Raw genomic sequence first — 24,957 nt, 5'->3', positions numbered from 1 at the left:
GTCTCAGCTTTACGTTAATTTGGCCAAGCGTGTAATTCTCAGAAAATTGGTAGGTGGAGAGACAGAAATAGGAAGCTTTATTGAAGTCACTGTAAACTTGGAAGGTTATTTATAGAATTTCTGAAAAGTCAGTGTGCAACAGAACAGCTACCGGAGTTTTCGCTAACACGTTTGCAGCGTTTCACTGTGGCCCTCCATCTATCACTCTCAGGAATTCTGAAGTTTTATACTTTCAGTAGAGTGAGACTCTGAGTTATTTCGGAGCGGGCAATGTGTGGGCCCCTTCAGTGGGTGCCTTCCTTTATAGAGAAGTGTTCTGGGGCTGGAGGAATGTGAGTGTTGCCCAGATGGGTTAGAATTAATAGGGATGTTGGTAGAGACGTGGTAATAAAGGTTTTATTTATTACGCTTCCTTTGTGTGTAGAAAGTGAAGCTTTGACCGGGCTGGCAACCATTCAGGGAAGGAGGAAGCCCCAGCCACCTTCTTGTGTAGTCACATTAACACTTGTCAGCCCCTTGATTTTCACCAGAGCTTGCAGACAGAAGCTGAAGTCTGTTGAAGAGCCTTCTGACTCTAATCCAGACCGACCTGGTGTTTGGAAGGCAAGCAGATAACACCTTCCTCTCGGAACTTTTAGTGCAGAGGGAGTGATTCGCAAAGCCTTCTTACCCCAGGCCGGGTCTGGAAGGCTTGGAAGTGCAAGATAAGGGCTGGGCTCCTTGCCAAGAGATTGTCCTTCCAAAGTGGTCCTTCACTTAACCACTAAGTAGAATAGATGATGCTATCTTGGTGGTCCAAGACTGTGTTTGAGAAGAGCCATGCTGCCCTTTCCCAGAAATCTGAAGTTGGTGCAGGGTCCCTACAGCCGCTCCCTCCAACAGCTATTGAATGCATGTGGGAACAACACAGAGAGGAACTCACGCTCCTTCAATACCTGGTGGGGCACTTTTCCGTGTCTGTGTGCCTCCAGCTTTAGCCCACTTTGTAAGATTAATTTACGTAGGGAAAACAAATGAATCTGAGCTGAGATCCCTTAGCTCAACTGTGAGAGTAAAGAAAAAGCATTTTCTTTTGACGGAACATTCAGAACAAGATCTTTTTGGACACATTAAATTGGAAAAAAATTTCTATTAAGCCCTTGAAAATGTATTTATTGGTTGCCCTGGGTCCTTGTTGCTGTGTGCGGGCGTTCTCTAGTTGCGGCGAGCGGGGACTACTCTTCACCATGGTGCGTGGGCTTCTCATTTCGGTGACCCCTCTTGTTGCCGAGTACAAGCTCGGTAGCTGTGGTACACGGGCTTAGGTGCTCGTGACATGTGGAATCTTCCTGGACCAGGGATCAGATCCGTGTCCCCTCCATTGGCAAGTGGATTCTCATTCACTGTACTACCTGAAATGTCCTGGTTGTATTTTTTCATTTTTAGTGATAATTTGTGTTTGTCCTTTGCAACTGTGTACCTTAAATAAAGGCCAAGGAAAAAATGGCTTTACTAGAAAGACTTAAAAAAAAAAAAAAGGATAAAGGTATGGAATCAAAGGAACAGCAATAATATAACAGACAGGGAAAATAAATAATAAAGTAGATGGACCTGAATTTTTGACTATTGATACACCTGGATTTTGACTCTTGAAAGGTACTAAACATTGTATTTATGGTAGTTTGGGTTTTAGTGATGGCATGTTGAGTGTCTTTTGATTATTCAGCTCCATGTTAGATGGACTCCCAAATGCTAGGAGGTGTTAATGTCAGTGTCTCAAGGACTATATCTCAGACTCTATTGTTAGCTATTTATAGTCTCTGGTATTGTGGGACTGAAAAGGACCTTAGGCAGTTTTTCAAATGGGAAAGCTGAAAACCTACAGAGCTGAAATGACTTGTCCAGAGTTACTGAGACGGTTAGTTGCTGAGCTGAGATGCGATACCAGTCGTCTTGTTGATCTTTCTTATACTACCTGCTTATTTAATTGGGAATACTTTGGCTCATCCTAGTGGTGCGGTGGTGAAGAATCCACCTGCCAATGCAAGAGGTGCAAGAGACGACGATTCAGTCCTTGGGTTGGGAAAATCCCCTGGAGGAGGAAATGGCAATCCACTCCAGTATTCTTGCCTGAAAAACCCCGTGGACGGAGGAGCCCAGCAGACTACAGTCCACGGAGTCGCAAAAGAGTCAGACATGACTGAGCATGCAGCACACACATCCATAGCTCATCTTGATATATCTTTATAAATAGAGACATGTATACATATATGTATGTGCATGTACACATATCCATCTGCTTTCCCCCTTCACTCTCTTCCTGTCTCTCTTTGACTTACAGACCTATTTACTTACCTGCTTACCAAACCAGACAAGCTTAAAGCTATAGTCAGAGACAAGACAAAGACTTGTTTTTCTTGGATCCTAATAAAGTTCAAAGCCATACACTCAGTCAGTGGTCATCATTCCCATTAACTATTGCCAGAGAGAGTTTTTGGTGCCCATGTATTAGCCTATGTGATAAGGCAGCTTTGGCTAGACTTCACCTGTCAGTCTGTTCCTGTTTTGGCCTTAGATAAAGATGTTTTTTTCCATGATCCCATTCTGGTATAAGACTGCTGTTTTCCTTAGTTCTGTGCTTGACAAGAGAGGCTCTGGGAGGGAACAGAAGAGAGCAGATGGACTCTAGCTTTGGTGCCAAGGTAATGTAAGGCCGTTTCGGAAAAATAAACTTTACATGTGAAGTGATAGACTAGGTTATCATTTTGTTCTAGGAAAGGGATGTGGTAAGTGCTGCAGATAGTGTCAGGAAGAAGTCGGTCCAGGGCGTTCCTAAACCTTAAAGATAGGTTTAGAAATCCTGGGTATCTTTAGGACAACACTGGCAAGTGATAATGGTCCCCATTCTGGTTTTGTACTAGACTATGACACATCTCTCGTTGCAGAATTGTTAGAGTAGGATTGCTGAGATGTAAAGAGCTCAAGAGATGTGTGGAGTGTAGGGGCAGGGAAGGACAAAAGCTAAAAACCCGTATCATTCGAGCCACTGAAAAGAAAACGAGTGGACAGACTTATTTTCAAGTCATCTGTGGCCGCTTGTGGAAGGTGGAGTGACAAGTGAAAGGAAGCATTGTTCACAGGACAGTCATAAGCCAGGAAAACCCATGACATCAAGAGGTCATAGCGAGTAAAGAACTCCATGGAAGCAGACACACGTTCATGGAACACACACACACACACACACACACACTGTCACATATGCGTATCTGCATATATATTCTGTTGACGGTTGATAGGATGATCACAAATGGATCAAAAGTTAAGTGCAAAACAGCAAACCCCCAAACTCAGCAGTAACTGCAACCTGGTGAAAACCTTCACGATAAATCGTCAGAGTTCCTCACCAGAGTTGATGCCCTTTTGTCCTGGTGCCTTATCTCACGTGTGTATTATCAGCGGTTCTCAGATGCTTTCCTGAAGTCTCTCTAATAGTGGAGGGTCATGGCTCCAGGGTCCATTCCCCTTCTGGTGCCTGAGCGTCCTGGGAGGAAGCCTCCTTCTCCTATGGCTGATGAAGGACCATGCAGGTCTCCCCTCTCTCCTGCCGCAGCTGATTCTCTGCAGTCAGCCCCATTCATGTGCTGGGATTTCTCCTGAAGACAGACAGACACGCACACCCACCTACCCACCCACCCATGCTCTTTTTGGATTCCTAGCAAGCATGGGATTCTCTGTTCTTCATGGTAGAACTCCTGGCCAAGTTGTCTCTATTCACCATCTTCAATTTTATGGACCTCATCTTCAGATTCATGTCAACCCAGTTTTCTCCACCTGGACCTGCTTAGGTCAGGTTCACTGTGAGCCTCCATGTTGCTAACTTCAGAATGGCTGTTCTCAGTCCTGATTACATGAACCATCAAATGCTCACATTCTCTTCCCTTAAAAGCCTTTTTTCAATGGGGCTTTGTGGGCAACATATTTTCTTGGTTTCCTCTTTTTTTTTTTTTTTAATTTTTTATTGGTGAACAATTGCTTTACAGTATTGGGCTGGTTTCTGCCACGTATCAATATGAATCAGCCATGGGCATACATATGTCCCCTCCCTCTGGAGCCTCGCTCCCATCTCCCACCCCATCCCACCCCTCTAGGTTGTCCCAGAGCCCTGGTTTGAGTTCTGTGAGTCATGCAACAAATTCCCACTGGCTGTCTATCTTACACATGGTCATGTGTGTTTCCATGCTTCTCTCTCAATTTCTCCCAGCTTCTCCTTGGTTTCCTCGTAATTGGATTCACTGACTGCTACTCCTGTTGCTCCCGATTTCTTGGCCTTTTGGTCCTGGGCCTCTTTGGCTTCTTCTCTTCCCTTGGTTTACTTATTCCCTCGGGGAGCTCATCCACTGTGTGTTTATCACACATCCTCATGTGGGTGAGAGCAGGTTTGTACCCAGGCCCATCTCTTCCTGGAACTCTGGGCTCCTAAAGCTCAGTGACCACTCAGCGTTGGCACTTGAACATCCAGTGGGCATCTCCCACCCGAGACACTCAGAACCCACCTCCTCATCTCCCTTCCAAGGGAGGGAGGGACTGTCTTCCCCATTCTGGGGGCTTAGACTGAAGATCAGATCGTGGTGTCGTTTCTGACCATACCGCCCTCTCCTATCCACCTGGGCCTCCCACTGGCTCTCCTTTCACCTGTCTCCAGACTCCCCACCGGTGTCTGACCCCCATCACCTTTCACCGGCAAGACCCTCCCAGCCCAACAGGCCCAGCTTCCCCCTTGCTGCCTGCAGTCCAGATCAGCCTCTTGAAACATACCCCATGAGGAGGCACCTCTATTCACAGCCCTCTAACAGAGACTTTCCATCTCAGTGTGAAAGCCAGAGTCCTTACAGTGTCCCTTAGGGCTGGACCTTGTGGCTCCTTGTCCCCTCTCTGACCCGTCCTGCTCCGGCCATGCCGGCCTGCTGCGTGTCCTCCACTCTGGGCATTTGTACCTCTGTCTTCTGTTTCCAGTGTTCTTCCTTTCCCCAGAATCTGCAGTTTCCCTCTCCTGCAAGTCCTCACTTAAATGTCACAGCCATGAGGTTTTTTCTGCTCCCCTTTCTGAACCTATAGCTCCCCTCCCCCCACGTTCCCTGGTTCCCCCATCACCCTTATTTTTTTTGCTCTGAAGGAGGAAATGACAACCCACTCCAGTGTTCTTGCCTGGAGAACCCCACGGATAGAGGAACCTGGCGGGCTAGAGTCCATGGGGCCCCAAAGAGTTGGACACGACTGAGTGTCTGAGCATGCACTTACTCACCTTCTAATTTATTTACTGTCATGGTTTATTGTTTAGTCTCCCCACTATAATATAAGCTCCATAAAAGGGATTTTTTGGGGGAGGAGGTGTATTTATTGCTATATTCCAGGGCGTAGAGCAGTTCTAGCACAGACTAGGTGCTCAGGAGACATTGATCATATTATTTAGTGGAAATGTTTCCTACTTAAGATACCTGATGATGTAACTAAAGCACCTAAGTATGCTAATTATCATGGAGCCTCTATATTTTATCTCAAAATGTAAATTTCATATTTTACTTCATGATCTATGTTTCTATGGCAGCAACGTTTAAATTACTTAGCATTGGATGAAATGGAAATGTCAGGAAGATTCCCCCTTGATTATTCTACGTACCACTCCCTCAACCCCGCCACCCAGCCAACACACATCCATTGTCTGGGTTGTCATGTCCCACCCCCACAGCCCTCAGGAGGTATATTCTAAGGTATAATTGATATTTAAAACAATGCCCATGCAGCTTACACTATCAAGAAAACAGAATTCTCATTTGCGAAGTGTTCTTGTTAGGCTGTAGCACAGAATAAGTACATTTGAACCTTCTAGCTCCTTAGTTAATTTAGCATTTCAGTTCTTCATTTCATTTTTGTGTCCTGTCCCCAACTGCAGAAGTCTTTGCTGCCTGGAGAAGGGGTACCCATAGGGAAAGGTATTTATGAAAGGGACATGAGTCACAACCATTCTTCTTATAAGAGGAGCCTGAAAGTTAAGTTGGACGTTTTTAAAAAAGGTAAGGAGGGACTTCCCTGGTTGTCCAGTGGTTCAGACTCCATGCCCCCAAGGCAGGGGGCCTGGGTTTGATCCTACACATTGCAACTAAGAGCCAGCACAGCTAAATCAGTAATAAGTAAATATTGAAAGATATAGAATATTTTCAGATTTTAAAAGTACAGAAGAATTTAAAATTATGTTGGTATAATATATATGTGTGACCCCACGGACTGTAGTCCTCCAGGCTCCTCTGTCCATGGAGTTCTCCAGGCACGAATACTAGAGTGGGTTGCCATGCCCTACTCTAGGGGATCATCCCAACCCAGGGATCGAACCCAGGTCTCCCGCATTGTGGGCAGATTCTTTACCATCTGAGCCACCAGGGAAGCAACAAAAATTAGAGAAATCCAGAATTTCCTACCTTTGGATACTTACCTTTGCTCCTTAGGGATCTTGGTCAAGTTAATTAACACATGGAGGTTAACACTCCCTTTCCTGTAAATCAAGGATGGTTTTGTCAGCTGTTGGGGGTCTTGTGGCTTGGGGAACCCTGGCATACAGCAGCTTAGGACATAGAATTCCTCCCCTTCTGTCTGCCCACCCGTCTCCTTGAGGTGACAAACCTTCTCAATTCCTGTAAATTATGAAAGGTAAGCTATCAGTGCTAATACTAGTCCTTTTTTTCCCTCCCCTGAAAGTTTCTGTAACGTTACTAGCTAAAATCTTACCAGGTTTGTTTTGAATAATACATGTCTTATGGAAAAGTTCAGCAGTGATTGGTTTAATTTTACCTTCAGGCCCAAGAACAACTTACATTGTGGCTTTCAGATACAGACTTACAGAAATGAATGGTTCAATCAGGCTATAAGCCGGATGGAAGTAAAATAGTTACACATTTATGAGGGTGAGAAAAGCCCCTGTTTAAATGAGGGGAAAACCGTGTAGTTTAAGCCTGTTCATTTTTTTAACTTAAATGGAACAGTAGTATAATGAAGAAATACTTTGCCAAGAATAACCTGGTACAATCACCAAGGTATGTTTTGGTCACAGAACGTGACTGAGGTTCAGGCGCGCGACGCCTGCTTCTGATTTACAGAAGCATGTGCTGTAGATAAGTCTCAGAGTCAGCGAGAGGCTGTGTGTTTACAGCCTGGGGTTCTGATGCCTGCTTTTCTGTTTTCATCTTGGTGTGAATCTTGGGAGGTGCCTGCCCATGTCTGAACTCGCTGGTTGTAGAATGGCTCATGTTCCTTGCAGTTAAAACAGAGAGGTTATTTAAAAGTCATGCGAACAACTTTGAATCCCGTATTCATAAAAATTCCAAGAGAGGGTTATTTAAAAGTCGTGTTAACCATTTTGAGTCTTGAGCATCTTTGTTTCCGGCTGTCACCAAAGCAGGACCAGGTCTATAGAGATCAGGCTGCTGCAGGCTGCTGGCTAGATTTTGGATGAGACTTGTACACTTGGGAGAAAAATGCAGAGTAGAATTCAACATTTGATACTGAAAAAGAAAACGAGAAATATCCATGCTACCGGGCTAGAAAGAGCATGGGTGGAAATGTGTGAGATGCATTTTGATAATTTCTGAAAGAAAAATAAGAAAAAAGGTTTATCTTTAGATGGATTATTTAGACTATATTATTATAGTCTGTATAATACGTAGACTATATTATTTTAGGCTATATTATTTCTGTAAATTTTTATGGAAAAGGTGATTAAAAAAAAGAAACCATGAAATATTTTCAGTTTCTGTGATGGCTCAGATGTAGCTGGGCCTCTCAATTCACTGACATTCCAGAAACATACCAGTAATATTTGTGGGACTGTTGGGCTCACCACATCTCTCAAAAACTCAATGCCATTAACGTTGCTGGGAACTTGCTTATTGATTCTGCAAATGTTTTCATATTAATTATTGCACCCCTTTCCTACACAAGCTAATAAGCCTTCTGGGGAAGGGTTCAGATCATAAGCCGCTGTTATTTCTCCCTAGTACCCAGTACATGGGGGGCACGGGGGGATGTATAGGTATGCATGCAAAAATTCATGCTGAACTGGTGAGTGGAACTCTTCTTTTACTTCAGTTCCCCTAGTTTCCATCAACACTAAGAACATTTTTTTTTTTTTTTTTTTTGCCAGGGCTGCCTCCTACACGAATCTTTGAGCTATTGCTTGCTGGGGACTCCTTCCGAGGTGTGTCCCAAAGTGTCCCTGGGAGATGGCTCACATGCGATGCTGCTGGGACGGGGTGGGGGGGCGTGGAGGTGAACGTGATGGGCAGTGACCAGCAAGGTCTCCCCCAGCCTCCTCCCTCTCATCCCACCCCCTCCTCTCGTCGCTTGCTCCTCATCTCTCTCAACAAGAGAGAGGTGAACAAGCTGGGGGCTTTCTCCACTCCGTCCACTTGTGGATTCGGGCACTTGTGGATTCAGTAGGTGGCCCTGGAGTGCCCGTCTCTTTGAATGTGCCCTTTTCTATTCCTTGGATCATCCTTCTCTTTCTTCATCCAGCAGAATCCCACACAGCCTCCAAACCCAGTTCTTCATCTGACTTTTTTTAATGAGGTCATTTTTAACTTTCATAGGAAGGATTTGAATGTCCAGTGAAGGTTTGCCTTAATTTGTAGCCTGCAGAAAGGTGAAGACCTCACGTGTGGCACATCCTTGATGGAGAGTCCTTTTCTCTTTTGATCTTCTTCTCTCAGGCTGAAGTGTTTCCCTTGGGTGATGATTTGTTGGATGCTTTGAGACTCTCTAGACCTGCATTGCTATTGGATCTTATTACAATGGACGTGTCATTCTGATGAAATTACCACTTGGCAGTTTTATAAATCGTTGTTTTTGAACTCTTTTTTTGATCATTACTCAAGGAGATGTAAATTTAATTCACAACCCAGTGTATAGGCAAACATTAGTTAGTTAGTTCAGTCACTCAGTGTGTCCGACTCTTTGCAACCCCATAGGCAAACATATAAGCATGCAAAAAAAAATTTAGTGTCATAGGACAATTTTTACCTTTATTGGGATGTAATCCTCTTTCTTTTCTTTTCTTTCATATCCCCTGCTCCATTTCCATCCTATTCATTTTAAAATACTGGTATCAAATCATTGCATAAATTTTATACCCAACAATGGGTCATGAACCCTTGGACAAACACTTCTGTTAGCAATGCTGCAGATGTTAATTTTTTCTTTTTTTTATAAAAACAGGTGTGAGCGCTGAGACACTGCTTGTGATAAATTGGCTTACTAAGGTGATGAACTGTGCAAAAAGCTGGGCTATTGTCTCTGTGGAATTTATTGCTTTTCCTCTACTGAATACCAGCCATGCTTGTCTTCTGAGGTCCTATTCTGGGCATTCCTTGCCGCAGATTGGTTTGTCTTTTCATCTGTTAATATGCATTTGGAAGGAGTCCCGTAGAATTGAAATAGACCCAGTGGGACTCCACAATGGATGCTTAGCTTTCGAGGCCTAAGGAGCCATCCGCATTCTGCCCACTTTATAAGAATTACTCTCCCCAAGCACTATTCCTTTGGAGATCAGATGTTCCTTTTGCCTGCGTCTTCATACAAATTGGGGTTAAGTTTTCTTAAGGTCAGAAATGAGTCCCTTCAGGTCCTGTTACCTGTTCATTCAGAGTGCAACTCATGGACCCACGATGGCAGAAGCAAGTTTGGGCCATGTGGACAGAGTTTGTTTAAGGACCTAAGTTTAGGTCCTTAGTTTCAGCGCTGTGGTTTTAGATGTTTAGACGTATTTGTTCTTCAGCTTCAGTGTTCTTAATGAGACAGGCAATGCAATTTTAAGGCAGGGTTTCTCAGCCTCAACACCAACGACGTATGGAGCCAACTAATTCTTTGTTGTGGAAAGTGTCCTGTGCATTGTAAGACGTTCAGCAGCATCTCTGAACACTGCCCAGTAGATGCCAATGCCCCAATGTGACAACCGAAGATGTGCTTCGAGATTGCCAACTGTCCCCTGGGGGCCAAAATCACAGTGGTTGAGATCAGCTGGGTAAACATAATGCCAATTGTTCAGTGAGCACTTGGGTTATTTTCTTACATTTCCTAATATGTAACAATACAGGTACATGACTTGTGTCATTGTCTTTTTTGACATTTGACACGTCTGACAAATTAGTTTTATGTGCTGTAACTATTGGGGATTGATCAAAATCAGATAAATACTAAGACTGGAACTTGAAAAATTCCAAGTTTATGTATGTGTGTGTGTATATATAGATACATATATATCATGTATTAATAGTTAACAAAATGTTTGAAACAGGCTGTTATAATATCGATGTTACAATGCACCAAGTTAAATTTATAACTAAAAATTAATCATAGTACTGCATATTACTGTTTGCATTTCACAGTTTTTTTGGGTGGTTTCACATGTATTTCTACATTCGATTCTCAACTGGAGAAGTAGGTAGGACAGCTATTTTTATCCTTAAGTTGCAGATGGGGAAAATGAGATGCAGAAAGCACAAGTAATTCACCCTGAAACTCACATGCTGTTTAAGAACTGGAAGCAGGGCTGAAACTCAAGCTCTGTGACACAAACCAGTCTGGGATTCTGAGGCTTGTCTCCTTAATGATTGAAGCTCCCTCTGCCCCCACACCAGACTGCCCTGCCAGTCTCCCACCCCTAAATAAAGGGAACTAAGCAGATATTGTTAGGGTTAATGGTGCGTCCTTATCTTTTATTTTTCCAGCTCTTATCAGTATCTGAAATGTTTGCCTTGTCCAGTGATGGGGTTCCTCTTTCATTATAACAATCTTTCTGAAATCATGTGAGAAGCCTTGTTGATATCTCATGGTTGGGAGAACTTGGGCTCCCCTTAACTGCCTCGCCCAGCCATAAATCTGACTTTTGCGCAGAGTCCCCACGCCTCTGTTCTGCCTGCTGCATCAGTCAGCCCCCAGCCCTCCTCACGGCACCATCTGGTCCGCTGGGGTCGCCCTTGGCTTCCCTGTGGTTGCTCCATCTGGCCAGTCGGAGGCGAAGCAGGGGTGGAGGAGTTCAGTTTCCTTTGCTCTAAACTCTATACTGTGTAAAAGTGAAGACGCTGGTATTTCTGATACTTCAGTTCAAGACCAAGCTCAAGGCAAATGAAGAAAAGGTAAATCTTGAATTTCCTCCTAAAAGATGATTTACTGTGAGATTCAGTAGGTCACAGTGGTTGCTGGGATTCTGATGACATACTTGTGAAATTCCTCCACATGGCTAGGCGTTTCTGGGGTGGTAATGGATTGCAATTTTTAAAAAGTTAGTTTAAATTAGGAGTTTGGAGTTAATATATATGCACTATTATATATAAAATAGATAATCAACAAGGTACTGAATAGCAGAGGGAATTATACTCAATATTTTGTAATAAGCTATAAGGGAAAAGAATCTGAAAAAGAATATATGTGTATCATGTGTATATATATATGCATGTATGTATTCATGTATATATACATGAATTGTATATATATGAATCATATGTGAATCATGTATATGTATATATGAATCACATGTACTTTGCTATACACCTGAAACTCACACAACATTGTAAATTAATTACACTTCAATTAAAAAAAAATGAAAAAAAGTTCCATTCTTATTTGGGATTTTAACTTAAAAAGCTACATAGCACATTCATAAGGTTGGAGATTGGAAGGGAAGGCAGGCAACAAAATACAAGGGCTTTTTTTTCAGGTTCAGGAGATTGTGATCAATTTTTTAAAATCCCAATATTTTATGATTATAAAAAAGTAATTGTAGAAATAAATGTACACACAGCATAGGTTATTTGTGTAGTATATGCAGCCTTAGCACTATTTCATTTATTCCTAAGTAACTTCACTTAAATTTTCTTTTGGTCAGCTGTGGGCCTTGTGGTATGTTAGTATACATGATATGTATTTCTGCAGGTTATGTACCCAATGTGCGTGTTTTTATCTACAGGGGCCTCTTAACTATTTCTTTTCTTTTTAAAAAAATTTCACAGGAAATCTGTCATTTTGATATTGTCAGCCTGCTTTCTATCAATAAAAAAAATTTTTAACTTGAATACCATAAAATGCTTTTAGTAAAGGATTTCAGAGGCTCAGGGTTGCAGAAAATCTGACCTATTTATTCTCTTGCCTTCAGACAAAAGTCCCAGCTGAAACTTGACAGATAAATATCTGTTCAATTTGCCAAACTCCTCAGGGACAGTTCTAAAGTTTTCCTCAGAGATTACCGTTCCCTGTCAATAAATTCCTTGTAAATATTAGATAAATTCTTCTAGGCACAGTTGAGGGCTGTTTTCTTTCTGCAGGAGTGATTGGCCGGAGATGTTGCACAGCTGGTCAGCACCACCCACATGTCACAATGCACGTCATATCTGCCTTGGGGCTTTTCTCTAGGCAGGACTGTGTTCATTCTTGAGACATGGCCTCATGGGCTTATACATCAGTCTTTCAGCCAGTTCCTGTTAGGATGATTCCTGCTCATAATCTTTGCCCAAATCAGCCTTCTAACATGTGAAGCTGCTTTCATTCAACAGGTATCGATTAAATGCTTCTGTGAGCTTAAGATGCAGACTTTAGCAGATCGAGCCTTGGAAAGGACAGGGTCCAGGGCTGTGTGTTTTGAAATAGGACATGAAATTTTAAGTTAAGCTATGTAACTTTAGAAGGAGTCAGACAAGGTGAGGTTACAGTCTGCCGCAGGGCAGTCCACCCCCAGGCCATTCCTTTGAACCCTTTGAACCCTTCCTTCCCAAGCCCCACCATCTCTGTGCATCCTTGAGTGGCCGACACAGCGGGCCCCTCTCCCGATGGCGGCTCTGTGCCCATGGGTTGGGGGCTTGAGTGGTGCTGTGTGTGCGTGTCTTTGGGCATGTGGCCCTCCGATCAGAAGGGCCTGACAAAGAGTAGCTGGGAGACTTTCACCTGTGGGTCATCACCAGACCTTGGTGTTGAGGAAAGTAAGCAAGCACAAAGACTCACATCTCATCAGCTTGTTATGGGAATGGCAGCTGGGAGCTTCTCTGGCCACTTTCAGCTTCTACTAAAATGTAGCTGAGAAAAGATGACTCAGGCATTGAACTGTCAAAAGGTAGGGTTCTGGTGTTCCAGCTCCCAAGTCACATGTGTCATGGATAACTCACTCATGGGTAACTCACTCACTCAGTGGCTCTTCCGCCTTTCAGATGTTTGGGAGAGCTGCCCATGGAAAGAGGTAATCGATAATGGGCTAGGTACCACTTCGGACCTCATTGGTTAGAGATGCTGGCTTCAGTCTTTATAGACTCACATGAGTGGTTAGATTTCCTGCTGATGCCTAAGTGGGAAATCTTATTGACTTTTTTTAAAAAAAATTTAAATTGTGTGTGTGTGGATCATCCTAGATAGACTTGTGTCTTTGGCTTTATTGGGGATACTTAATGTCTTGTACCAGTGCTTTGTGAATTTTAAAAGTCACCATCAAACTGTCCAAAGAGGCTATACAAGTAGCTAACAAGCCATGAAAAGATGTTCAACATTACTAATCATCAGGGAACTTCAAATCAAAACCACAGTTAAGATATCATCTCACACTATAGGATGGCCACATTAAAAAAAAATAAATAAATAAACCACAAGTGTTCATGAGAATGTAGAAAAAAATTGGAACTTAAACACTTTTGATGGGAATGTAAAATGGTGTGGCTGCTATGGGAAACAGTATGGTGGCTCCTCAAAAAAAAAAGAAAAATAGTAGAATCACATGATCAAGCAATTCCAGTTCTGAGTATACACCCAAAAGAATTGAAAGCAAAGTCTCAAAGAGATATATGTATACCTGTGTTCATAGCAGCATTATTCACAATAGCCAAGAGGTGGAAAGCAGTTTCTAAGTGTCTATTTACAGATAAATGGATAAACAGAATGTGAATAACGGAATATTATGCAGCCTTAAAAAGGAAGGAAATTTTTACACATGCTACAGTAACACAGAGGAGCCTTGAAGACGTTATGCTAAACGAAAAAAGCCAGTGACAAATGGCAAATCCTGTATGATTCCACTTGTATGGTGTACCTAGAGCAGTCAAATTCGTAGAGACAGAAAAGAGAATGGCTGTTACCAGTGGCTAGGGAGATGGAGGAGAGAGTGAGGTGAGGAGTTTAATGCAAGAGGTTTAGTTTTGCAAGATGAAAAGAGTTTGGGAGATGAATTGCTAACAATGTGAACATACTTCACACTACGTCTGACCACTTAAAAATGGTTCAGATGATAAATGTTATGTTCATTGTACTGCAATTACAAATTTAGTTAGTTTTTTTTTTTTTTTTTTTTTTAAGAGGAAAAAAGTCACTATTGAGCCCTCACTGCTTTGCTCTCTCTGTCTGCAGAGAAAATAAAGGCTTTGTGCTCCGGCCGTGAGCAGAGCCAGATGGCAGCACCCACATGCTCCCCTCAAAGGTGGGCTTCCCGCCTCTGGCCTCTTGCAGCGAGACCCACGCATGTGCTGGAGAAAACCTTTTTCATCTCATCTCTGGGGTCGGCATCTCTGACACACGTTATTTTAGCCAAGGGCTATTTCTCTATGATTCTACATTTTGGGTCCGCTGGGGAACAGTGACCTGTTGTTGCCGTGTCGGGACGCTGCTCCTGTGATCCTGCCAGGGCGGCAGGTCTGGGAGTTGTTTTCCGAGCGGTGGTGACAGACGAGCTGTGACTCAGGGCTGCACGTTCACCTGCTCTCCCCCGAAACAAAGGCATGCGTTTGCCCGCGGACAGAGTGAAAGGCCTTTCGCAAGGTCGGTGGGGGCGGTCTTCCTTCTCATCTTCCAGACAACCCCGATGAATCACGCAGCTCACAGACGTGCCGTTTATTATTTTCACAGCGATTCTGGACACCCATTGTTTCTCCATGTAATTGGCGTTAAGACTTCCTTTTGACTTTGGGGGGGACCGGGTGTAAAATGCTTGACAGGGTTATCTCCTGTTTCTGTTTTTCAGGGTCATTTCATGGATCTGCTGCCCGGACTTACTAACCACGCTGCCTTGCTCCCCGGACCCTGTCAAGTCGACTGACCATTAATCTCCCTCGGCGCACAAACCAGACTGCAGGTGAGTCTAGCCTGTGGGAACTGTGATGCCTGGCCAGTGCCATGGCTGTATTCGTAAAGGTTTAATTATTTGTTCCCATTATTTGTGTTTTAAACTGAGTTTGATCATTCCCTCCAAAGAAATGTCAGCCCTTCTGACTTTTGAGGCTGTGCATTCTTACATAGCAAAGAATGGAAATTAAAAATCAACTTCATATATTGGAAGTAGGTAACCCACTCCAGTATTCTTGCCTGGAGAATCCCATGGACAAAAGGAGGCTGGCGGGGTACAGTCCATGGGGTCGTAAGAGTCGGACACAACTGAGTGACTAAACCTAACCTCATATATTAGAAACATTGGAAGCATCATTTCTGATTGCTTCAAACAGTGATACATTGGTTAGAATAAAAATAAAACAAAACAAAACTGAGGGGGTGGGGTGGTTTGGATCTTCCCCTGGAATTTGGCTTAACTAACAGACTCTTTAAACAAATTGGAGTTTTAAAGGAAATTGAAAGAATCTAAGTTTGGGTTTTTTTTTTTTTTGGATGCTCACATTCTTTTTTTTAATTAAAAAAATTAAAAAATTTCTTTCTAGGATGCTCACATTCTAACAAGTCAGCTTCAGACTTTTTATCAGGTTCTAAAGTGAGGACCCTTCAAGTCTTTAGAAAAGCACATGAGATTAGTTTCATTAATGATGTTTTTCTGTCCCAAAGGAGAGCTTTTATTTTCCTCCCCCCGTTTTTCATCTCAGCCTAGTTTCTGAGAACTTGTAGTCTTTATCCTTTGAGATATGCTATTCTGTGTGATATATGAAAGCTCCAACATAGTGCGGTACCCAGAGTCATATTACTACAATCGTGGTTGGTTTTCAGCAGTAACCACTTATATTGGGGTGCAATATAAGCTCTTCCAGTCATTTATGTATAAAGGAAAGGTGTCTCTGTGGTCACTGAAAAATCAGTGTATTGCAGTGACAGAGTAAAGGGATTTTCTCATTTTGCTCTTTAGAATCATTGATTCAAAACCTCCCAACACCCAGTCTATAGGAGGTCTCTGTCTTAAGCTGATTGCTATGCCTGTTCAGTTTCTGAATTAACATCAGACAACAGATAATGTGCTTAAACTCACTAGCACTGGAGTGTGCAGTATCGTCTGCCTGGCTGATGACCTGCAATGCAGAAGGAGAACCAATTCCGTAAGTCATGCTTGTCCCTACGTCTCCGAGTTGTGTCAGGCCCAGAAAGAGGTTGCTTGGTTCCTCTGTCACCTGAACACAGCGTGTAGAAAGTTCTGTCCTAGTGGAATGTAGTTGAGGTCTGACTCCTACTGACACTGCTGTTCTTTATTCAGGTGACGATGGGAAACTCCGAGAGTCAGTACACCCTACAAGGACCTAAAAATCATAGCAATACTATTACTGGTGCTAAACAAAAACCTTGCTCCCTGAAAATCCGTGGCCTTCATGCCAAGGATGACAAGTCATTGCACGGATGGGGTCATGGAAGCAGCGGATCGGGGTACAAGTCCAGGTCGTTGGCCCGAAGCTGCCTTTCTCACTTTAAGAGCAATCAGCCTTATGCATCCCGACCAGGGGGCCCCACGTGCAAAGCCTCCAAAGGCGGTGCCTACGCCAAGCATAAGACAGGTGCCGCAGGGTCAGATTTCCAGGGCACCGATGCCGCTTTCTCGCCCGAGAACGGCTTCCACTACGTCGGACGCCCGCCCGAGGAGAACCACTCGGCCTCGAGGGACTGCCGCAACGGGCACCTTCTCAACTGCTACGGCGGGAACGAGAGCATCGCGTCCACCCCGCCGGGCGAGGACCGCAAGAGCCCCCGGGTGCTCATCAAGACGCTGGGCAAGCTGGACGGGTGCCTGCGCGTGGAGTTCCACAACGGCGCCGCGCCCCCGGGGGCCTCCCCCTCGGGCGGCCCGGTGCAGCTGCTGCGCTACTCGGCCGGCTCCCCGCCCAGCCCGCGCGCCTCCCCGGCCGCCGCCGCGCGCCCCCGCTCCAGCAAAGGCAGCTCGCTCAGCTCCGAGTCCTCCTGGTACGACTCGCCCTGGGGCCCGGCCGGCGAGGTCAGCGAGGCCGAGGGCTCCTTCGCGGCGCCCGACACGCCCGAGCCCGGCCTCCACGCTGGCTTCCCGACCAGGGATGCTCCAAAGCCTTTCAGCCAAAGCGCCTCCCTCTCGTCCCTCCGGGACCCCTACCCCAACGCCTCCCTGGGGAGCCTGGCCCCCGCGGCCCTGCGACTTTCCGATGACTACATGGGCACCCGCGCCAGCCTCAGCGCCCGCGTCTCCTTCGCCTCCGACATAGACGTGCCGGCCCGCGTGGAGCGCGGGGAGCCCGGGCAGTTCGCATCCTTCACCCTGCCTTGCCGCAAGTCCAGGGCCCTGGCCGAGGAGCCCTCCAAGAAGGACACCCTGAAAGCCAGGATGCGCCGCATCAGCGACTGGACGGGAAGCCTCTCCAGAAAGAAAAGGAGACTCCAGGTGAGTCTGGCTGGGGCGCCGGGAGAGATGCGCTTCAATTGGTTTTCTATTTGCAGAACGGGAAGGCTAGCAGAAGGTACTGCAGAGAGCGTCCCGAGCCTTAGATGAGTTCCTGAGCGTGGTTAGCCTAAGACTCAGCACGTCTTGTTTTCAGGGTGTGTGTGTGTGTGTGTGTTCTTTTGTGTCAGACGTGCATTTTCACTCTGAACCCTCCACTCCAGTCATTCCCATTCTGTCCAATCTTGCACCTCCTGTATTCTGGGGTGAAATCCACAGGCCTCATCCACGACCTAGCCAAACTGTTCTTAGAAGGAACAGTGTTGGGGAGACTCCCCAGTGAATTGGTCATCTGAGTGCTCAGCTAAATCTCATTCTCAAAGCCTAGACAGAAAGGAAGAGAGAGACAGTGTTGTCGTTTTGGGATTGAGTAGCCTTCCTGAGCTCGATGTTACTTTGGGGAAATTAAAATTCTTATTGTTCATTTGGTACATTGGGGGGAAATGTGTATAATGTCAGCACCTTCTCATGGGGACAGCTAACAGTGTTGATAACATCTTGACCTGAGCACATGGAATCGCAAAAATATGTTGATAAAATAATCACGATGGTGGCAGTAATACTTTTAATGGGCGTATAAAGTTTGAATGGGGGAAACAAAATGGCTTTGATGCCAGCAAGGAAAGTAATAGTTTGCCTTCTTTGGTAATGAGAGGCAATTGCTAGGTTTTTTAATTGCTTTCTTTTTCTTTGCTTTTAATTATTTATAGAAGGGAGAAAGTATATTTTATATATATATTTTAACTCACCGTAAGTCATATTGTTGAAGGAAATTTAAGTGACTTTAGGAATTTGACTCTAGTAGAATTGCATTTTGACCATCCTAGATAGATACACAATTATAAAATCTTACAGAGTTTTAGAAGTAGAAAACAATACTGCTTCCCTGAGCAGATTGTTTCAGATCTATAAATTTTACCATTAGTTACTTCCTTCTTAGTTACAAGGCCCAGTCCCCCATCCCAATATTGTACATTGTCCCTTTATTCCTCCTCTCAGGAGGAGACTAAGAATAGATGATCAGTGTCCTGTTACAGAACTCTTCATATCCCTGAATGCAGTAATTTTCTTCCTCCTGACTCATTACTTGTTCAGGTCAAACCATTAAGTAGTAAAGATTTCTTTGGCCTTTCTCTCAGCTGTCAAGTACGCTTGACAACTGACAGCAATCAGACATTAGGGGAAAGATAGCTCCTACTTTCTGGGGACCTGAGTCCCACGCAGACAACTTTCTCATCTTCTTGATGCAAGGGTTGTGTTGTCGACTTGTGTTCAACGCTCATCTCCCGGGACCCCGATCCTGTTCCTCCACATCTCTTATTTGCATAGAGCATGGTTCTCTTCTGTGTATGTGGCCTGGCTTATACCTGGTTAGTTCCCCTTCAGTTTGAAAGCAGACCCTTTGCCACTGTGGACTGACCACATTCCACCCTACGCAGACCCTTGCTGCCCAGCCACCCCTGGGAAATGAACCTCCTTCAAGTCTGTATCATCCAAGACTTAACTGGATGATTGGTAATCCCATGGAGTTAAGAACAGAATGGTTACAAAGTCAAAGAGTCTGAATCTGAAAGGACTTTCCCTCATTTGGGCTTCGCAGGTGGCCCTAGTGGCTAAGAACCCGCCCACCAGTGCAGGAGATGCAGGTTCGATCCCTGGGTCAGGAAGATCCCCTGGAGGAGGCATGGCAACCCACTCCAGGCTTCTTGCCTGGAGAATCCCATGGACAGAGGAGCCTGGTGGGCTACAGCCCACAGGGTTGCAAAAGAATTGATTTAGCATGCACACGCACCCTCTTATTTTAAAATGAAGAAACTAATGTTACAGGAGTTTGACGATTTATGGCTAGTTAGTGGAGAAGCTGGGGCCCAAGCTGTGTCTGCTAAAGCTCAAATAATGCATCTTTTCCACTTGACTGCATGGCCAAGGTACTCTTGATAACCACTAGTAATTTTGTTGGGGTTATTGAACATTAAGATAACAAATTATCTTGGATTTTTGCAAAATGGCCTGTGAAGGCAGCTTTTTGCGTTTTGCTTGTGTCAAATTTTGATAATTTATAAAGGTGAACAAAATGTACTCTTTTGGTAGGTATGCCACTTCCATTGGCCTTGCCTTTGTTTTTCTTCTTCCTCTTTTTTAATTTTCTGGTTGGTTTTTGTTTTTGGCCACACTGTGTAGCTTGTGGGATCTTAGTTCCCTGACCAGGGATTGAACCTGGGCCACTGAGGAACTCCTGCCTTTGTTTTCCTTTTACAATTGAAGGTGAAGACAAAGGTTGTGTCCTTAAAAATACAGTCAGTGCATAGGAGCAACAAAGTTTGTGCCAGTGTACCATAGTTAGGTACCAAATGCTTATTCACTTACACAGACTTCTGTATGCCAGTACAGCTAAGACTCAGAAAGTCTTCCCATGATGGGTAGACGTATTTGTTTTGACTTATTAAAAAAAAAGTGATGTGAAAAGAGTGATCCTTTCTTTAGAGGGTTTTCCAGCCACTCTGGAGAGTTACAGCCTGAAAGCAAATTCATCAATGAAGATACTTACTTAGCCAAAAAAGGATATTCAAGCATACAGGGTGGGGGGGATGGGTGTGCAGGAGGAGAGTGTGTGTTTGAAGCTGGTGAACTATTTGTAGTGATGCAGCTGTTCTGAGACGGGTCCTTGGTAAACTTTCCATCCTGTGAGTCAGGTGGGCCCCGTTACACCGAGGCAACAAAAAGCCCTTAGTTCTCCGAGGCTGAGCACAGATCAGTCGATGTCTTTCTCAAGCTGCGACTCTGGTCCGCGTTGTTCCCCTCTGGCCCCCAAGTCCATGGAGCAGTTTCCCTCCGGGACCCCCCAAGCCTCCGGGCCAGAGAGGGAAGAAACCTAGTGATGGGTTTTGAAGCGCCCACGCAGAAGCCCCGCCTTTCACATCTCTTTTCGTTTATTGGTCAAAGCGGGTCACGTGACCACGCCTGACTCCAAGGGAGGGGGTCGGGAGCAGGGACTGGTCTTGCCAGGTACCCTAGGGGTGAGCCCCGACCACTGCCGCAGAGTTTCTCAAAGAGGAGAGTCAGGACGCAATGACCCCGGCTCTCTGACCCTCTTCATTTTAGACTCTCACTGCCCCTTGAGGGCCCCACAGTCCCAGGGAGTTTCTGCACAGTGGCCATTACTGTGAAAAGAAGGACAGTGGCATGTGAAGAATGACACGGTGAATTTGGTGCTTTTTCCGATAAAGTGAGGAATGGTGATGAGAGTTTTCTTTCACCTCCCAAGGAATTTAGTGACATCTCTTGAGTTCCTCTTCACTCTGCTGTAATGCGATAGTGTCATCAAGTTGTGTTACCTGTCATTTATGATTATCTGATGCAGATAGGAATGAAAACTAGACTTCTTTATGTACATGACTAACGTAGCACCTTAGTTCACACACATAGCACAGTGATCAGGAAATCCAGCTGAGACTATCAGGGACCTACCTTTCTCCCATATTCCTTCCTATTAACCTGAAAATGAGTCATTAGCTATTAGGATTCTAGATAGAAAGCTTTACACATTTGTTACAGACCAGGAAAACTCCTACCTGTGTATATGAATCAGTTATAAATGCTAAAATAGGTGATCTTTTCTCCATTTTTCAAGGAGGATAATTTGTCTTTTGCTCTGGTTGAACATTTAAAAGTTAGCACTATGACTTAAGTCTACCTCTTATGAGAACCAATGTCAGGAGGGCTGACAAGTTATACTTCGGTTTGACACTTGATGCTTTTCTCTGGCAGGTCTCTGCTGGGTTTGAAACACCCCATCACAACTCTTGCTGGCTATCAGAAGCAATCCCAGTGTCCCGGGGCTGAGTCAGAGAGTCCTATTCATAGCTGAAATAATGTCCATATGAGCTAAATGAGACATATTCCTTCATCTCCTAGGAACGTTTGAAGAGCAACACAGTGACAATTGAGGAAAAAAAACACCCTTAAACTATTTTGACAGTTTCCTGTCCAAGTGACTCACCATAGCTGGCTTATTTGCTCTGTTCTTGCATAAGCACCAGGGTATAAATAAATCTGACTCTGGGATATCGTATAAACACAGTGGAAGATAATATTTTCATTAGTAATAGCTATGTTTGGGGTTCAGTTGTTTGTAGCCCTTGGGTATTTAGAAGCACTTGTCTAATTGATGATTTTCCTACAAAAGATAGCAGGTAATTGCCACTTGATTTCCGGATGAAATTTCTGGAAAAAAAAACCCTCCACACAGGGGAGTATTCACCACAAGGTCTTTAGTCAATGGTTCTTGACCCCATTTTCCCTCCTCTTTATTTTAATGGAGAAGGAAATCTAATTGAAAATTCACCAGCCTCTGAGTTAGAGTGTGTTAAGAGTCTCTGAAGAGTTACCTTAACCTAAGCTGTAAATTTGAAATGTCAGAGTCTTTTTCATAAATCAAGCTTACTTTCTTTATTTTTTAAAATGTTTGTTTGTTTGTTTGTTTTTGGCTACATCGGGTCTTAGTTGCCGCACTCAGGATCTTGGTTACATGCGGGATCTTTCGTGGTGGGCTCCTCTTCAGCTGAGGCAGGTGAAATCTCTAGTTGGGGCTCTTGGGCTTAGTTGCCTCTTGACATGTGGGCTTTCCAGGTGGCGCTAGTGGTAAAGAACCCACCTGCCAGTGCAGGACACATAAGAAAAGCAGATTTGATCCCTGGGTCAGGAAGATCCCCTGGAGGAGGGCACGGCAACCCACTCCAGTATTCTTGCCTGGGGAATCTCATGGACAGAGGAGCTTGGCAGACTACGGTCCATGGGGTCACAAAGAGTTGGACACGACTGAGGTAACTTAGCATGCACATGTGGGATCTTAGTTCCCCGGCCAGGGATTGAACCTGCATCCCTTGCATTGGAAGGCAGATTCTTAACCACTGGACCATCAGGGAAGTCCTCCTAAACTCACTCTCTGCTGAGAAATTTACTTACTGCTATTGACCAATGAATGGTCTATGCAAGTTATTCTTCTTAAATGACTAGACCTCTAGTCTAGGTGTTTGAGGAAACCTTCGTGTTTTCAGTTCTCTCCACGGCCAGTTCAATATTCAGTGTGTGTTGTCTAAAGAGGGGAATGGTTATTAGAGAAACCTAATTTTATTTAGAAATGCTTATGTCTGATTTTGTGTCAGAATAAATATTAAAGATTCTTGCTTTGGTATTCTTAGTGCTTGGAATAAAATGAGTGCTCAAATAAAACAATGGGAATGAATAAATAGTATATTCTTTTCATGAAAAAATTCCCAAATTAAGTAAAATATATTAGTTATGAAATAACTACAGTTAAATAGCTATGGTTCTTAACAAGAACCCTTTGTGGATAAGGAGCCCAGGTGCATGGGTTTTACTATCCAAAGAGGGAAAATATTAATATGATGCTAACGATCTTAATGTCTAGACCTGAGCAGGGGTTCAGAAGCTGAAACTGTTCACTGTAGGGAGTGGAAGAAATGTTTATATATAACAACACCCCCCTTGACCCTGAAACTAGTGCTTCTCCTGTTTAGCTTAAAAATGATCCAGAAGGAAAACAAGACTGCAAGAACATGAATTCTTTCCTGGAAGATCCTGATTCACAGTTAGCCAAGAAATTAGCCAGAAATCTTCACTAGTATATTTTGAATATACTAACTCATTTCTTGATGCCAAGTGTAGGTTAGATTTAGGATGTGTGCATGCTAAGTTGCTTCAGTCGTGACCAACTCTTTGCCACCCTATGGACTGTAGCCCACCAGGCTTCTCTGTCTAAGGGATTCTCCAGCTGAGAATACTGGAGTGGGTTGCCATTTCCTCCTCCAGGGGATCTACCCGACCCAGGGATCAAACCTGTGTCTCTTACGTCTCCTGGCAGGCAGGTTCTTTACCACTAGTGCCCCCTGGGAAGCCCTAGATTTAGAATGCTCAGGGATAGTTGATTTACACTTTTTAAGCATTGACTCCCTTGCCTATACACTGGTTCGGGCAGTACTGTCTCTGATTCTTTCTGGTTTGCAGACTTGCTGCATTAAAAAAAAAAAAAAAAAAAGACTCTTGCTTTGCAGCATTTCTATTAGCAAGCCACACTATTACATGCATGCCGTGTTGGGAAAGAGGTGCTTTGGCTATACGTAACCTCTGATGGGTGGTCGTCTGTGTTGCTCACAGGAACCGAGGTCTAAGGAGGGCAGTGACTACTTTGACAGCCGTTCGGATGGGCTGAACGTGGACACGCAGGGGCCTTCCCAGGGGTCTGCGTCCCTGTGGGCAGGGGGCTCCGCTCAGATCCTGTCCCACAGAAGTGAATCCGCTCATGCGATTGGCAGCGACACCCTCCAGCAGAACATTTACGAAAATTTCATGCGAGAGCTGGAGATGAGCAGGACGAACACGGAGAACCTCGAGACGTCCACGGAGACGGCCGAGTCCAGCAGCGAGTCGCTCAGCTCTTTGGAGCAACTGGACCTGCTCTTTGAGAAGGAACAAGGGGTGGTGCGCAAAGCTGGGTGGCTCTTCTTCAAACCCCTCGTCACCCTGCAGAAGGAAAGGAAGCTGGAACTGGTGGCCCGGAGGAAATGGAAGCAGTACTGGGTGACACTTAAAGGTACGTGGTCTTCACCACCCAGGGGGCCCCAGGAGTTCTTTCCCCTGCTCTTCTCTTTCCTAGGAAATGTCAGCGAGTCCAGGCTGGACTGGAGCTCATGTGCAGGCATCTGATCCAGAACCTTCCAGCCTGCTTTCCTAAAATACCTTCTCAAACCTGTATAATATGTTCACTTCACAGTCATATGCATCCTTCATTCTATTGACTAATGATTGAATGTAACAACTATTGCTTATTATTTTATAGGTGTTTCTGTGCCAAATCTTTAATACCTGTCCTGCTTTTGGGGGATGGGAGGGGAGCCCGGGATAAGTAACCAGGTGTAGTTATTTGGAACGTCGAGCATGGATTGTGCACCTCTCAAGAACCCCAGAGAGGCAGCCCTTCCCAGCTTGTACTGTGAAGAATTTTATCCGCGTCATTTGGTTTGTGTCACGCCACGTTTATGAGCTAAGAGCGTCTCATTGTCATCACAAACACATGCTTTGTTGTTGTTGTTGTTGTTGTTGTTTTGATGCAGAGGAAATAGGAGAAAGCCTTTGCTTTGTGAGGATGATAAAAGTTTTTCACAAGCCTTACCATTTAAAAATTATAATTGCCTCTCTCATTGTGGATGGATAGATTATTTGAAGCGATCTGAGGCTCTGAGTCAGCATCGCATTGATTTATACAGATGTGAATG

General features: G+C 44.4%; 1 protein-coding gene across 2 annotated transcripts in view; it reads left to right on the top strand.

Moving 5' to 3' along the window:
- The window catches only part of TIAM2 (TIAM Rac1 associated GEF 2), a 236,261-nt gene that overhangs the window by 105,123 nt on the left and 106,181 nt on the right, over window positions 1-24,957 (top strand). For both annotated transcript variants that reach the window (XM_065931068.1, XM_065931069.1), the window contains 3 exons: window positions 15,014-15,124; window positions 16,460-17,605; window positions 23,840-24,275. In XM_065931068.1, coding sequence (XP_065787140.1) covers window positions 16,466-17,605; window positions 23,840-24,275 — 1,576 coding nt within the window. In that variant the 5' untranslated portion in view covers window positions 15,014-15,124; window positions 16,460-16,465. The remainder of the gene's footprint in view (window positions 1-15,013; window positions 15,125-16,459; window positions 17,606-23,839; window positions 24,276-24,957) is intronic.

This window comes from Muntiacus reevesi, chromosome 3 (assembly GCF_963930625.1).
Source record: "Muntiacus reevesi chromosome 3, mMunRee1.1, whole genome shotgun sequence".
NCBI lineage: Eukaryota > Metazoa > Chordata > Mammalia > Artiodactyla > Cervidae > Muntiacus > Muntiacus reevesi.
Note: the sequence above shows the minus strand (reverse complement) of the source record. Positions and strands in the feature narration are given on the sequence as shown.